This window comes from Hyperoodon ampullatus, assembly GCF_949752795.1.
Source record: "Hyperoodon ampullatus genome assembly, chromosome: 7".
NCBI classification, from domain to species: Eukaryota; Metazoa; Chordata; class Mammalia; order Artiodactyla; family Ziphiidae; genus Hyperoodon; species Hyperoodon ampullatus.
Genome location: NC_136920.1, coordinates 111,140,817 through 111,158,003, shown reverse-complemented (window position 1 = coordinate 111,158,003; position 17,187 = coordinate 111,140,817). Strand labels below are relative to the sequence as shown.

The 17,187-nt window shown below is 36.6% G+C and overlaps 1 protein-coding gene across 1 annotated transcript in view; it reads left to right on the top strand.

The window, feature by feature from the left end:
* The window catches only part of CEP126 (centrosomal protein 126), a gene marked incomplete at both ends in the record, with an annotated part of 101,227 nt that extends 92,371 nt beyond the window's left edge, over window positions 1-8,856 (top strand). Inside the window, 1 exon segment of the mRNA XM_079707861.1 lies at window positions 8,771-8,856. Within this exon segment, the coding sequence (XP_079563987.1) occupies window positions 8,771-8,856 (86 nt within the window).
* Window positions 8,857-17,187: the final 8,331 nt, after the last annotated feature.

The window sequence follows — 17,187 nt, the reverse complement described above, 5'->3', positions numbered from 1 at the left end:
TTTTTATCTCATATCTTTTTCATCCTTTTTGTCAGGTGGTAACCATTTAGCTTAGTCTCTTTATCTCCAACATGTTACTCTTCTGTATTTTAACATCACTAACATAGGTCAGGAACCTTCTTTTTTTTCAGGGAAAATGGTATAAATTCACAGAATTATTAACTCCCTGTTTAAGTAACTGGCATCAAAATTACTTCATACCCCTCCTCCATCAATACTGCTTCATTTGCCATATTCTGCACAGGAATTTGAATATTTTATTCTTGTTTGCCCTTTTGTCTGCTATTTTTATTTTATGTTACTTTACTCTTTACTTAGATTCACCAATTGTTGACATTTTGCCACACTTGATTTATCTGATAGAGGGATGGATGGATGGATGAAAGAGTAGAATAAAATACATAGAATAGGTTAGGATAGGATAAGACATACTTACACACACACAAACATACATTTTAATGAACTGCTTAAAACTAAATAACAGACATGATGATACTTCCCCTCTAAATACTTCAGCATACATCTTGTCCTAAGAACAGATATTCCCCTACATAACCATAATATTATCTTTACACCCAAGAAATTTAATATCAGATATGATATTATCTGATACCCATTCCATATTCAGAGTTCTTCAGTTGTCTATAAAAAAGTCTTCTGTGGCTATTTTATTTCTCTGATCCAGGATCAAACCCAGGATTATACATTGCAGTTAGTTGTCATGTCTTTTAACCTAGAAAATTCTCTTTGCTGTTTTTCAATCTTTCATGCACATTGACACTTTCAAAGAATCCAGACCAGCTATCCTGTTGAATATCCTGTAATCTGAATTTGTCTGATTGTTTTCTCATTATTAGATTCAGGTTAATATTTATGGTGAATGCAGAGTTTCAAAGTTTATGTTTTTATAGCCTGTTTGTTTTCTTTTAATCACCTGGACTTACTCCTACCTATATATTGCCTTCAAGTCTTCTATTTAACTGCTTGTTATTTAGAGTCCAGGAAACAGATATTCAAGCTTTTAGAGTTACATTAAAGCAAATAAATAGGTACTTAGTGCCTCCCCTGGGAATAAAGTGCATGGGCTTTAGATATACTTTGGTCTTTTAAAAGATTTCAAAATTTGTTCCTGGATCTCCATTGTATTTTATATACATAAAATTATTTAATATGCAAGTTCTAGAAAGGCAATATATAACCATATTCTTACACTTTCTGTATGTATGACACAAGAGACCATTAAAACTGTATTGTATTTACCAGGACAGCTGTGGTGTAGCCTATTTCTAGTCAATAGAGATTTTTCTAAAAAAGATTTCCATCTCTTCAAACAATGGCAAAAATATCTATTGAGGAGTATTTGTTATTTTGGAGATGTTGCAGGTAAGCTTTTTATCAATGTTTTTTATTTTACATTTCAGTTCCAATGTTTTCATACCCATATGAATTTAACAAGAATTTTGTTTTTAAATTATACTGTCTTATATAACAACTTTACAATGTACAAGTATTATGTAGTTAATTCAGAAACCGAATATCTCAACCTAGCAACATTAATTATATAATATCAGGTGCCCCAATATTGAAAACCCAAATGTCCTTGGTTTAAGATTTGAGAATTGGGCTTCCCTGGTGGCACAGTGGTTAAGAATCCGCCTGCCAATGCAGGGGACACGGGTATGAGCCCTGTTCCGAGAAGATCCCACATGCCGCAAAGCAACTCAGCCCGTGCACCACAACTACTGAGCCTGTGCTCTAGAGCCCGTGAGCCACAACTACTGAGCCCGCCTGCCACAACTACTGAAGCCCGTACACTTAGAGCCCATGCTTCGCAACAAGAGAAGCCACCTCAATGAGAAGACTGCACACCACAACAAAGAGTAGCCCCCGCTCACCACAACTAGAGAAAACCCGCACGCAGCAACGAAGACCCAATGCAGCCAAAAATAAAAATAAATTAATAAGTAAATAAACTAAAAGAAAAAAAAGATTTGAGAATTGATGCTTAATTCCCAGAAATTGTAACTATCTCTTGAAAATTCACAACTTGGGTGAAGTTTATATATTAATCCACTACTCCCCACCCCACACATGCGTGGTTTTGTTGTTGTTGCTGTTTGTGTATTTACCTCTTCTATTGCCCTTTGGGGTTTGCTCCCCCACACGAGTGATTGATGGTGTTGATTTGGGTTTATCTCAGGCATAGAAGTAAACTGATGTATTCATTCTTGTTAAGGTGTTTAGCATGAATTTTAAAAGACACTTTACCATTTCAAAAAATCATTTTAAAAGATCTAAAACCATTTCAATCATTTAAAACCATTATCTGGAAAGAACAATAATGAATTTCTAATAGTGGGATTTCAGGCACTTTAACACTTGAGTGAGAGGAATAATTTTGAACAGGAAGCCTTCTCAGTATCTTTCATAGCACAGGCAATCTGCTGCTATTTCTTAGAGCAAGTGCAGTTCTGAGATTTTCAGAAGAAAAGTATTCAACCCACTCTTTCCTGTATCCCTTCACTGAACACTCATAATCAACTTAATAATTATAGTATCTATCCCCATGGGGTACCTGTGAGGATTATGTGAGATAATCACCCATGTAAAACACTTAAAACAGAGCCTGTAACATAATATATGCTAAATACATGTTAAGCTGAATTATTACTATTATTGCCACCATAATGATTATCTTAATAAGTTTAAATTGTCTCAAAAAGAAGTAACATTCCAGAAAGTACTTACATGAAATTTACATGCAAAGTGTAACTTTCCCTTCTAAAAAGTAAGAATTATTCTAACAATTTGTAGTCCCACCTGCCTTTCCTCTTACAGTATCAATCTTCCATTCCAGCCAAACACATTTAGAGTGTTTAGCTGGAAGCAGTTTGCAATACTCTGTTCTGCCTTCATGCTTTTCTCATACTTCACTTATGTTCATGCCCAATTCCTATCTACACTATATATTTGCTCTGCTATTCAGGTACAACCATCAAACCTCCAACTTAATGTTAGTTCTCCCATGAAGTCTCCTGTGACTGATCCAGCTGATACTCTCACCCTCCTCTGAACTTATTACTGTAGTATTTCTGTTTTTATGCATATACTCCGTATGCACTTTTTTTAACATCTTTATTGGAGTATAATTGCTTTACAATGTTGTGTTAGTTTCTGCTGTATAACAAAGTGAATCAGCTATATGTATACATATATCCCCATATCTCCCCCCACTAGCATCTCCCTCTCACCTTCCCTATCCCACCCCTCTAGGTGGGATAAGTTTACAAACTCGGTCACAAAGCACAGAGCTGATCTCCCTGTGCTATGCAGCTACTTCCCACTAGCTATCTATTTTACACGTGACAGTGTATATGTGTCAATGTTACTCTCTAACTTTGTCCCAACTTACCTTTCCCCCTCCCTGTGTCCTCAAGTCCATTCTCTATATCTGTGTCTTTATTCCTGTCCTGGCTCCTAGGTTCATCACAACCTTTTTTTTTTTTTTTTAGATTCCATTATATATGTGTTAGCATATGGTATTTGTTTTTCTCTTTCTGACTCACGTCACTCTGTATGACAGACTCTAGGTCCATCAATCTCACTATAAAAAACTCAATTTCATTTCTTTTTATGGCTGAGTAATATTCCATTGTATATATGTACAACAGCTTTATCCATTCATCTGTCAATGGACACTTAGGTTGCTTCCCTGTCCTGGCTATCATAAACAGAGCTGCAATGAACATTGTGGTACATGACTCCTTTTGAATTATGGTTTTCTCAGGGTATATGCCCAGTAGTGAGATTGCTGGGTCGTATGGTATTTCTATTTTTACTTACTTAAGGAACTTCCATACTGTTCTCCATAGTGCTGTATCAATTTACATTCCCACCAACAGTGCAAGGGGTTTCCCTTTTCTCCACACCCTCTCCACAATTTATCGTTTGTAGATTTTTTGATGGTAGCCATTCTGATGGGTGTGAGGTGATACTACATTGTAGTTTTGATTTGCATTACTCTAATGATTAATGATGTTGAGCATTCCTTCATGTGCTTGTTGGCCATCTGTATATCTTCTTTGGAGAAATGTCTATTTAGGTCTTCTGCCCATTTCTGGATTGGGTTGTTTGTTTTTTTGATACTGAGTTGCATGAGCTGCTTGTAAATTTTGGAGGTTAATCCTCTGTCAGTTGCTTCATTTGCAAATATTTTCTCCCATTCGGAGGGTTGGCTTTTGGTCTTGTTTATAGTTTCCTTTGCTGTGCAAAAGCTTTAAAGTTTCATTAGGTCCCATTTGTTTATTTTTGTTTTTATTTCCATTACTCTAGGAGGTGGGTCAAAAAGGATCTTGCTGTGATTAATGTCATAGAGTGTTCTGCCTACGTTTTCTGCTAAGAGTTTTAGAGTGTCTGCCCTTACATTTAGGTCTTTAATCCATTTTGAGCTTATTTTTGTGTATGGTGTTAGGGAGTGTTCTAACTACATTCTTTTACATGTACCTGTCCAGTTTTCCCAGAACCACTTATTGAAGAGGCTGTCTTTTCTCCACTGTATATTCTTGACTCCTTTATCAAAGATGAGGTGACCATATGTGTGTGGGTTTATCTCTGGACTTTCTATGCTCTTTCATTGATCTATATTTCTGTTTTTGTGCCAGTACCATACAGTGTGATTACTGTAGCTTTGTAGTATATTCTGAAGTCAGGGAGCCTGATTCCTCGGGCTCCGTTTTTCTTTCTCAAGATTGCTTTGGCTATTCGGGGTCTTTTGTGTTTCCATACAAATTGAGAAATCTTTGTTCTAGTTCTGTGAAAAATGCCATTTGTAGTTTGATAGGAATTGCATTGAATCTTTAGATTACTTTGGGTAGTACAGTCATTTTCACAATGTTGATTCTTCCAATCCAAGAACATGGTATATCTCTCCATCTGTTTGTATCATCTTTAATTTCTTTCATCAGTGCCTTATAGTTTTCTGCATACAGGTCTTTTATCTCCTTAGGTAGGTTTATTCCTAGGTATTCCTAGGTATTTTATTCTTTTTGTTGCAGTGGTAAATGAGATTGTTTCCTTAATTTCTCTTCCAGATTTTTCATCCTTAGTGCATAGAAATGCCAGAGATTTCTGTGCATTAATTTTGTATCCTGCTACTTTAACAAATTGAGTGATTAGCTCTAGTAGTTTTCTGCTAACATCTTTAGGATTCTCTATGTATAATATCATGTCATCTGCAAACAGTGACAGCTTTACTTCCTCTTTTCTGATTTGGATTCTTTGTATTGCTTTTTTTTTCTCTGATTGCTGTGGCTAAAACTTCCAAAAACTATGTTGAATAATAGTGGTCTTGTTCCTGATCTTAGTGGAAATGGTTTCAGTTTTTCACCATTGAGAATGATGTTGGCTGTGTGTCTCTCATATATGGCCTTTATTATGTTGACATAAGTTCCCTCTATGCCTACTTCCAGGAGGGTTTTTATCATACATGGGTGTTGAATTTTGTCAAAAGCTTTTTCTGCATCTATTGAGATGATCATATCATCCTTCATTTTGATAATATGGTTTATCACATTGATTGATTTGCATATATTGAAGAATCCTTTCATTCCTGGGCTAAGCCCCACTTGATCATGGTGTATGATCCTTTTAATGTGTCGTTGGATTCTGTTTGCTAGTATTTTGTTGAGGATTTTTGCATCTATGTTCATCAGTGATATTGGCCTGTAGTTTTCTTTCTTTGTGACATCTTTGTCTGGTTTTGGTATCAGGGTGATTGTGGCCTCGTAGAATGAGTCTGAGAGTGTTCCTCCCTCCGTTATATTTTGGAAGAATTTGAGAAGGATAGGTGTTAGCTCTTTTCTAAATGTTTGATAGAATTCACCTGGGAAGCCATCTGGTCCTGGGCTTTTGTTTTTTGGAAGATTTTTTTTTTAATATTTATATTTTACTGTTTTTATACCTTTTCTTTTTAATTAATTTATTTATTTTTGCTGTGTTGGGTCTTCGTTTCTGTACTAGGGCTTTCTCTAGTTGTGGCAAGCGGGGGCCACTCTTCATCACGGTGCGCGAGCCTCTCACTATCGCGGCCCCTCTTATTTTGGAGCACAGGCTCCAGACGCGCAGGCTCAGTAGTTGTGGCTCATGGGCCTAGTTGCTCTGCGGCATGTGGGATCTTCCCAGACCAGGGCTTGAACCCGTGTCCCCTGCATTAGCAGGCAGATTCTCAACCACTGCGCCACCAGGGAAGCCCTTGGAAGATTTTTAATCACAGTCTCAATTTCAGTGCTTGTGGTTGGTCTGTTTACATTTTCTCTTTCTTCCTGGTTCAGTCTCAGAAGGTTGTGCTTTTCTAAGAATTTGTACATTTCTTCCAGGTTGTCCATTTTATTGGCATAGAGTTGTTTGTAGTAATCTCTCATGATCCTTTGCATTCCTCCAGTGTCAGTTGTAACTTCTCCTTTTTCATTTCTAATTCTATTGATTTGAATCTTTCCGTTTTTTTCTTGATGAGTCTGGCTAATGGTTTATCAATATTGTTTACCTCCTCAAAGAACCAGCTTTTCGTTTTATTCATCTTTGCAATTTTTTCCTTCATTTCTTTTTCATTTATTTCTGATCTGATATTTATGATTTCTTTCATTCTGCTAATTTTGGGTTCTTTATTGTTCTTCTTTCCCTAATTGCTTTAGGTGTAAGGTTATGTTGTTTATTTGAGATGTTTCTTGTTTCTTGAGGTAGGATTGTATTGCTATAAATTTCCCTCTTAGTACTGCTTTTGCTGCATCCCATAGGTTTTGGGTTGTCGTGTTTTCACTGTTATTTGTTTCTAGGTATTTTTTGATTTCCTCTTTGATTTCTTCAATGATCTCTTGGTTATTAAGTAGTGTATTGTTTAGCCTCCATGTGTTTGTATTTTTTACACATTTTTACCTTTAATTGGTATCTAGTCTTATAACATGTGGTAAGAAGAGTTACTTGATATGATTTCAATTTTCTTAAATTTACCATGGCTTCATTTGTGACCCATGTTATGGTCTATCCCAGAGAATGTCCATGAGCACTTGAAAAGAAAGTGTATTCTGTTTTTTTGGATGGAATGTCCTATAAATATCAATTAAGTCCATCTGGTTTAATGTGTCATTTAAAGTTTGTGTTTCCTTATTTATTTTCATGTTGGTTGATCTCTCCATTGGTGAAAGGGGGTGTTAAAGTCCCCTACTATGATTGTGTTACTGTCGATTTCCCCTTTTATGGCTGTTAGCATTTGCCTTATGTATAGAGGTGCTCCTATGTTGGGTGCATAAATATTTACAATTGTTTTATCTTCTTCTTGGATTGATCCCTTGATCATTATGTAGTGTCCTTCTTTGTCTCTTCTAATAGTCTTTATTTTAAAGTCTATTTTGTCTGATATGAGAATTGCTACTCCAGTTTTCTTTTGATTTCCATTTGCATGGAATATCTTTTTCCATCCCCTCACTTTCAGTCTGTATGTGTCCCTAGGTCTGAAGTGGGTCTCTTGTAGACAGCATATGTATCGGTCTTGTTTTTGTATCCATTCAGCCAGTCTATATCTTTTGGTTGGAGCATGTAATCCGTTTACATTTAAGGTGATGATTGATGTGTAGGTTCCTATTACCATTTTCTTAGTTGTTTGGGGTTGTTGTTGTGGGTCTTTTCCTTCTCTTGTGTTTCCTACCTAGAGAAGTTCCTTTAGCATTTGTTGTAAAGCTGGTTTGGTGGTGCCTAATTCTCTTAACTTTTGTTTATCTGTAAAGGTTTCAATTTCTCCATTGAATCTGAATGTGATCCTTGCTGGGTAGAGTAATCTTGCTTGTAGGTTTTCCCCCTTCATCACTTTAAATATGTCCTGCCACTCCCTTCTGGCTTGCAGAGTTTCTGCTGAAAAATCACCTGTTAACCTTATGGGGATGCCCTTGTATGTCATTTGTTGCTTTTCCCTTGCTGCTTTTAATATTTTTTCTTTGTATTTAATTTTTGATAGTTTGATTACTATGTGTCTTGGCGTGTTTCTCTTTTGGTTTATCCTGTATAGGACTCTCTGCACTTCCTGGACTTGACTGATTATTTCCTTTCCCATGTTAGGGAAGTTTTTGACTATAATCTCTTCAAATATTTTCTCAGACCCTTTCTTTTTCTCCTCTTCTCCTGGGACCCCTGTAATTCGAATGTTGGTGTGTTTAATGTTGTCCCAGAAGTCTCTGAGAGTGTCCCAATTCTTTTCATTCTTTTTTCTTTATTCTGCTCCCTGACAGTTATTTCTACCATTTTTTCTTCCAGGTCACTTATCCGTTCTTCTACCTCTGTTATTCTGCTATTGATTTCTTCTAGAGTATTTTTAATTTCAGTAATTTTGTTGTCCATCACTGTTTGTTTGTTTGTTCTTTAGTTCTCCTGGATCCTTGTTAAATGTTTCTTTTATTTTCGCCATTCTCTTTCTGAGATTTTGGATCATCTTTACTATCATTACTCCGAATTCTTTTTCAGGAAAGTTGCTTCTTTCATCTTCATTTATTTGGTATTGTTGATTTTTACCTTGCTCCTTCATCTGTAACATATTTTTTGTTGTTTCTTTTGTTTTGTTTTGATGGGTGGAGCTGTATTCCTGTCTTACTGGTTGTTTGGCCTGTGACATCTAGTGCTGGAGTTTGCAGGCAGTTGGATAGAGCCAGGTCTTGGTGCTGAGTTGAGGACCTCCAGGAGGCCTCACTCCGATTGATATTCCCTGGGGTCTGAGGTTCTCTGTTAGTCCAGCAGTTTGGACTTGGAGTTCCCACCACAGGAGTTCGAGCTCGACCTCCGGCCTGGGAACCAAGATCCCTCAAGCTTCACTGAGCAGTAAAAAAAAAAAAAAGAAAGAAAGAAAGAAAGAAAAAAAGGAACAGTACAATATCAAAGAATAAAAAACAAAATAAAATTAGAAAGATAAAAAATATATTAGGAGAAATAAAACTATAATTGAAACAACCAGTCACTGGGGGTTCCTCCCATCCCCTTAAGTGTCCATGGTCCCCCATCTGTGCCTGGTAGGTGCCCTAGTTCTGAGCAGATGCAAATTCTGCATCCTCCTGGTATGCCATCTTGACTCTGCCCTCTCCGTATGCAGTTTTGTTAGTTGTGTTTATATGTGAATAATCTTCTTTAGAACTATAATCTGAGAGGTTATTTTTCACTTATCTGCCTACTTCATAGAAACTTGCACATACTAAATACTTGAAAATATTGGTTGAGATTTTATGATTTTTTATACATGGGCTTTGAATATATAAATTATCCACATTTTTCAGACTGCAATAAAATGCAGAGATTTATTTGAAACTGAAACTTTTTTTTAATATTCTGACCTTTTTATACTCCATAAAAGCACAACTGTTTCTAGAGTTCTTCCAAAGCCCTTTACTGAGTGTTAATATTTAATCAATTAATACTATTTGTGGCAACTGAACATTGTTGAGATATAATTAGAAGGAAGGAAACTCACACTTACTGGGTTCATATCCTTGACAAGCACTGTGCCAAATTGTGTCACACATATTCTTCTGTTTAATCTTCTCAGCTAAAGACATCAAGTAATTTTCTCAAGTGTCAGAACTGTTCAGTGGTGAACTAGGGCTTACAGTTTCCCATTTTCCCCCCAAAATCTGTTCTACCTTTTACAATTCTTATTTCAATTAATGACACCATCATATAGAAATTTCCCAGAGAGAAATTTGTATCTCATCCAGGCTTCTCATTCTCCCTTACCCCTAGTCAATAAATCCTGTTAATAATAAAGTGCATCTCAAATCCATGCACTCCTCTCCATTTCTATTGATAGTATCTTAGTTTAAGAATTCATCGTGTCTCATCTAGACCATTTCAACAGCCTCCTTGTTTGCTTGCTCCACTGCATCTTTCACACCACCACTACCAGAGTAATCTTTTTAAAGCACAAATGTGGACATATCACTCTCTCTCTTAAAACCCAACCTCATTAGTTACACATCACCTAAAAGATTAAATCTCCAAAGAACTACATTCAAGACCTTTTCACCCTCATCTCCAGTTGCTCCACAGCTCATAATTTACACACTCTTGAATAACAGGCAGGTCTCCCTGGAACTTCTTGCAGCTTCCACGGCCCACACTGCTCCCACTGCCTCACAGGACTTGCTCATAAATGTCTCTCTCCTACTATTCTTTAAGACTTGACTTCAGTGTCAGCCCCTTTAGATGGGCTTATTCAGCCCAAACTTTGTCTTAGCCAAAATTTAGAATTTCTTCTTTTTGGCAAACCATAGCAGCCTGGTTTTTTTTTTTTTGTGTAAAAACTATTGTATTTGTCTCTTTTTATTTGTTGAACAGATATTACCTGAGTTCTCCATGTGCCAGGCTAGGACTAGAAAGAGGAAAACACTTTCCTTTCCTGAAGTAGTGTGCATTATAATAGAGACAAAATGCAAACAGTATAGGATAATAGAGTTACTGCAGGGCATCCTCTAGACACCTACCATGATTTTTCAATGTAAAAACTAGGAATCTTAGAAGCAGAATTTTTAGTTTGGAATATTGTATTTACTTTTTTAAATGAAATAAATTAATGAATTTTTAACAGTTACCTTCCCAAGCAACTTCCTCAGCCCAATAGGTTGTTAAACTATTCCTAGGGTATTATATGGGCTCCAAGTGTCTCCTGTAGAAAATGAAATTATTAAATTTTGACCATTTACATAGCAGATTATGATTTTTAAAAGCACCTCTTAAGCACATCTTACCAAAGAGTAAAGATTATGGACTATTATGATTAGTATGATGCCTTATATAAAATGGTAGTCACCATATTGAGACTGATGTATATGTAGCATTTGAGAAATTGAATTGTGAGTTTAGTTTTATTAAAGTCTGTAATCTGTAAGGAGATCCATCTTACAGATTTTACCTTAAAGTCTATGAATACTACAGGTAAAGAATATTCTGAAATTATGTTACAGAACAGCCAGCCAAGGACCAATCCATCCTGATGTTTGATCCAGATCACAGAGAAAACACCGATGAAATATAATAGTAACATCATTATTTTTGAGAATCTCCTGTAAATGTATCATATATTTATACATTTGTTAATTATTAAAACACTATAACCATAAAATAAAGGTAAATCATAACATGGGTAATGGAGATAAATTGACTAGTTTACATTAATGTTACAAATTATACTTTATTATGTTTTTATTGATAAATACATTTTTAATAAATGAAAATACTTCATTGTTTTTAATGAGAATGCTACTGGAAATAAAGTCATTGTATTTAAAAATAAAATAAGGTATTTTATTATTCAAATTATGTAATAGCTATAGTACTGAAGCTTGTTTTTCTGAAATTCCTAATAAATTCTACAAAATTTTTGTACAGCGGTGTAAAAAGTTTGATTAATAATTCCTCTCATAAATAGTAATGCTATTTATTTAAGACTCTGAAGGACCTCTGTACTTTGGAGATGTTACCAACGGGTCTTGTTCTCAATTCTGCAGGTTCAGAAATTAAAGTTATCACTTTATCCAGGGCTGATGGGTCTCTAAAATACTGACTTTACTAGCAAAACTCACAAGGTAAATGGTACGTATAAAAAAATAAACCGCAGATCGGGTTTGGGTCGGAGCGCAGGAAGAGGACTGGGGCTGGCGGCAGGAAGAGAGCCTGAAGGGGTTGGTGCACCGTGGCTAGCCCGGAGGGAGTCCAGGGAAAAAGTCTGGAGCTACCGAAGAGGGTAGAAGAAAGGCTCTTGGTGCTGCAGCCAGCAGTCAGTGCTGTGCCTCTGAAGTGGGAGAGCCAACTTCAGGACACGGGTCCACAAGAGACCTCCCAGCTCCACATAATATCAAGCAGGAAAATCTCCCAGAGATCTCCATCTCAACACCAGCACCCAGCTTCACTCAACGACCAGCAAGCTACAGTGCTGGTCACCCTATGGCAAGCAACTAGCAAGACAGGAACACAGCCCCACCCATTAGCAGAGAGGCTGCCTAAAAACAGAATAAGGCCACAGGCACCCCAAAACACACCACCAGAGGTGGGCCTGCCCACCAGAAAGACAAGATCGAGCCTCATCCACCAGAACACAGGCACTAGTCACCCCACCAGGAAGCCTAAACAACCTACTGAAACAACCATAGCCACTGGGGACAGACACCAAAAACAATGGGAACTACGAATCTGCAGCCTGCAAAAAGGAGACCCCAAACACAGGAAGATAAGCAAAATGAGAAGACAGAAAAACACACAGCAGGTGAAGGAGCAAGATAAAAACCCACCAGACCTAACAAATGAAGAGGTAATAGGCAGTCTACCTGAAAAAGAATTCTGAATAATGATAGTAAAGATGATCCAAGATTCTATATCCATGATCCAAAATCTTGGAAATAGAATAGACAAAATGCAAGAAACAGTTAACAAGGACCTAGAGGAACTAAAGATGAATCAAGCATCAATTAAAAACACAATAAATGGAATGAAAAATACTCTAGATGGGATCAATAGCAGAATAACTGAGGCAGAAGAACGGATAAGTGAGGTGGAAGATAAAATAGTGGAAATAACTGCTGCAGAGCAAAATAAAGAAAAAAGAATGAAAAGAACAGAGGACAGTCTCAGAGACCTCTGGGACAAGATTAAACGCACCAACATTCGAATTATAGGGGTTCCAGAAGAAGAAGAGAAAAAGAAAGGGACTGAGAAAATATTTGAAGAGATTATAGTTGAAAACTTCCCTAATATAGGAAAGGAAATAGTTAATCAAGTCCAGGAGGCACAGAGAGTCCCATACAGAATAAATCCAAAGAGAAATACGCCAAGACACATATTAATCAAACTGTCAAAAAATAAACACAAAGAAATCATATTAAAAGCAGCAAGGCAAAAACAACAAATAACACACAAGGTAATCCCCATCAGGTTAACAGCTGACCTCTCAGCAGAAGCTCTACAAGCCAGAAGGGAGTGGCAGGACATAATTAAAGTTATGAAGGAGAAAAACTTGCAACCAAGATTACTCTACCCAGCAAGGATCTCATTCAGATTTGATGGAGAAATTAAAACGTTTACAGACAAGCAAAAGATGAGAGAGTTCAGCACCACCAAGCCAGCTTTACAACAAATGCTAACGGAACTTCTCTAGGCAAGAAACACAACAGAAGGGAAAGACCTACAATAACGAACCCAAAACAATTAAGGGAATGGGAATAGGAACATACATATCAATAATTACCTTAAATGTAAATGGACTAAATGCTCCCACCAAAAGACACAGAGTGGCTGACTGGATACAAAAACAAGACCCATATATATGCTGTCTACAAGAGACCCACTTCAGACCTATAGACACATACAGATTGAAAGCAAGGGGATGGAAAAAGATATTCCATGCAAATGGAAATCAAAAGAATGCTGGAGTAGCAATTCTCATATCAGACAAAATAGACTTTAAAATAAAGACTATTAGAAGAGACAAAGAAGGACACTACATAATGATCAAGGGATCGATCCAAGAAGAAGATATAACAATTGTAAATATTTATGCACCAAACATAGGAGCACCTCAATACATAAGGCAAATACTAACAGCCATAAAAGGAGAAATCGACAGTAACACACTCATAGTATGGGACTTTAACACCCCACTTTCACCAATGGACAGATCATCCAAAATGAAAATAAATAAGGAAACACAAGCTTTAAATGATACATTAAACAAGATGGACTTAATTGATATTTATAGGACATTCCATCCAAAAGCAACAGAATACACATTTTTCTCAAGTGCTCATGGAACATTCTCCAGGATAGATCATATCTTGGGTCACAAATCAAGCCTTGGTAAATTTAAGAAAATTGAAATTGTATCAAGTAACTTTTCCGACCACAATGCTATGAGACTAGACATCAATTACAGGAAAAGATCTGTAAAAAATACAAACACATGGAGGCTAAACAATACACTACTCAATAACAAAGTGATCACTGAAGAAATCAAAGAGGAAATTAAAAAATACCTAGAAACAAATGACAATGGAGACATGACGACCCAAAACTTATGGGATGCAGCAAAGGCAATTCTAAGGGGGAAGTTTATAGCAATACAATCCCACCTTAAGAAACAGGAAACATCTCGAGTAAACAACCTGACCCTGCACCTAAAGCAATTAGAGAAAGAAGAACAAAAAACCCCAAAGTTAGCAGAAGGAAAGAAATCATAAAGATCAGATCAGAAATAAATGAAAAAGAAATGAAGGAAATGATAGCAAAGATCAATAAAACTAAAAGCTGGTTCTTTGACAAGGTAAACAAAATTGATAAACCATTAGCCAGACTCATCAAGAAAAAAAGGGAGAAGACTCAAATCAATAGAATTAGAAATGAAAAAGGAGAAGTAACAACTGAGACTGCAGAAATACAAAAGATCATGAGAGATTACTACAAGCAACTCTATGCCAATAAAATGGACAACCTGGAAGAAATGGACAAATTCTAAGAAATGCAAAACCTGCCAAGACTGAATCAGGAAGAAATAGAAAATATGAAGAGACCAATCACAAGCACTGAAATTGAAACTGTGATAAAAAATCTTCCAACAAACAAAAGCTCAGGACCAGATGGCTTCACAGGTGAATTCTATCAAACATTTAGAGAAGAGCTAACACCTATCCTTCTCAAACTCTTCCAAAATATAGCAGAGGAAGGAGCACTCCCAAACTCATTCTACGAGGCCACCATTACCTTGATACCAAAACCAGACAAGGATGTCACAAAGAAAGAAAACTACAGGCCAATATCACTGATGAACATAGATGCAAAAATCCTCAACAAAATACTAGCAAACAGAATCCAACAGCACATTAAAAGGATCATACACCATGATCAAGTGGGGTTTATTCCAGGAATGCAAGGATTCTTCAATATACGCAAATCATTCAATGTGATACACCATATTAACAAATTGAAGGAGAAAAACCATATGATCATCTCAATAGATGCAGAGAAAGCTTTCGACAAAATTCAACACGGATTTATGATAAAAACCCTGCAGAAAGTAGGCATAGAGGGAACTTCCCTCAACATAATAAAGGCCATATATGACAAACGCACAGCCAACATAGTCCTCAAAGGTGAAAAACTGAAATCTTTTCCACTAAGATCAGGAACAAGACAAGGCTACCCACTCTCAACACTCTTATTCAACTTAGTTTTGGAAGTTTTATCCACAGCAATCTGAGGAGAAAAGGAAATAAAAGGAATCCAAATTGGAAAAAAAGAAGTAAAGATGTCACTGTTTGCAGATGACATGATACTATACATAGAGAATCTTAAAGATGCTACCAGAAGACTACTAGAGCTAATCAATGAATTTGGTAAAGTAGCAGGATACAAAATTAATGCACAGAAATCTCTGGCATTCCTGTACACTAATGATGAAAAATCTGAAAGTGAAATCAAGAAAACACTCCCATTTACCATTGCAACAAAAAGAATAAAAGATCTAGGAATAAACCTACCTAAGGAGACAAAAGACCTGTATGCAGAAAATTATAAGACACTGATGAAAGAAATTAAAGATGATACAAATAGATGGAGAGATATACCATGCTCCTGGATTGGAAGAATCAATATTGTGAAAATGACTGTACTACCAAAAGCAATCTACAGATTCAATGCAATCCCTATCAAATTACCACTGGCATTTTTCACAGAACTAGAACAAAAAATTTCAAAATTTGTTTGGAAAAACAAAAGACCCCAAATAGCCAAAGCAATCTTGAGAACGAAAAACGGAGCTGGAGGAATCAGGCTCCCTGACTTCAGACTATACTACAAAGCTACAGTAATCAAGACAGTGTGGTACTGGCACAAAAACAGAAAGATAGATCAATGGAACAGGATAGAAAGCCCAGAGATAAACCCACACACATATGGTCAACTTATCTTTGATAAAGGAGGCAGGAATGTACAGTGGAGAAAGGACAGCCTCTTCAATAAGTGGTGCTGGGAAAACTGGATAGGGACATGTAAAAGTATGAGATTAGATCATTCCCTAACACCATACACAAAAATAAGCTCAAAATGGATTAAAGCCCTAAATGTAAGGCCAGAAACTATCAAACTCTTAGAGGAAAACATAGGCAGAACACTCTATGACATAAATCACAGCAAGATCCTTTTGGACCCACCTCCTAGAGAAATGGAAATAAAAACAAAGATAAACAAATGGGACCTAATGAAACTTCAAAGCTTTTGCACAGCAAAGGAAACCATAAACAAGACCAAAAGACAACCCTCAGAATGGGAGAAAATATTTGCAAATGAAGCAACTGACAAAGGATTAATCTCCAAAATTTATAAACAGCTCATGCAGCTCAATAGCAAAAAAACAAACAACCCAATCCAAAAATGGGCAGAAGACTTAAATAGGCATTTCTCCACAGAAGATATACAGACTGCCAACAAACACATGAAAGAATGCTCAACATCATTAATCATTAGAGAAATGCAAATCAAAACTACAATGAGATATCATCTCACACCAGTCAGAATGGCCATCATCAAGAAATCTAGAAACAATAAATGCTGGAGAGGGTGTGGAGAAAAGGGAACACTCTTGCACTGCTGGTGGGAATGTGAATTGGTACAGCCACAATGGAGAACAGTATGGAGGTTCCTTAAAAAACTAAAAATAGAACTACCATATGACCCAGCAATCCCACTACTAGGCATATACCCTGAGAAAACCATAATTCAAAAAGAGACAGGTACCAAAATGTTCATTGCAGCTCTATTCACAATAGCCCGGAGCTGGAAACAACCTAAGTGTCCCTCATCGGATGAATGGATAAAGAAGATGTGGCACATATATACAATGGAATATTACTCAGCCATAAAAAGAAACGAAACTGAGCTATTTGTAATGAGGTGGATAGTCCTAGAATCTGTCATACAGAGTGAAGTAAGTCAGAAAGAGAAAGACAAATACCGTATGCTAACACATATATATGGAATTAAAAAAAAATTTCATGAAGAACCTAGGGGTAAAACGGGAATAAAGACACAGACCTACTTGAGAATGGACTTGAGGATATGGGGAGGGGGAAGGGTAAGCTGTGACAAAGCGAAAGAGAGGCATGGACATATATACAC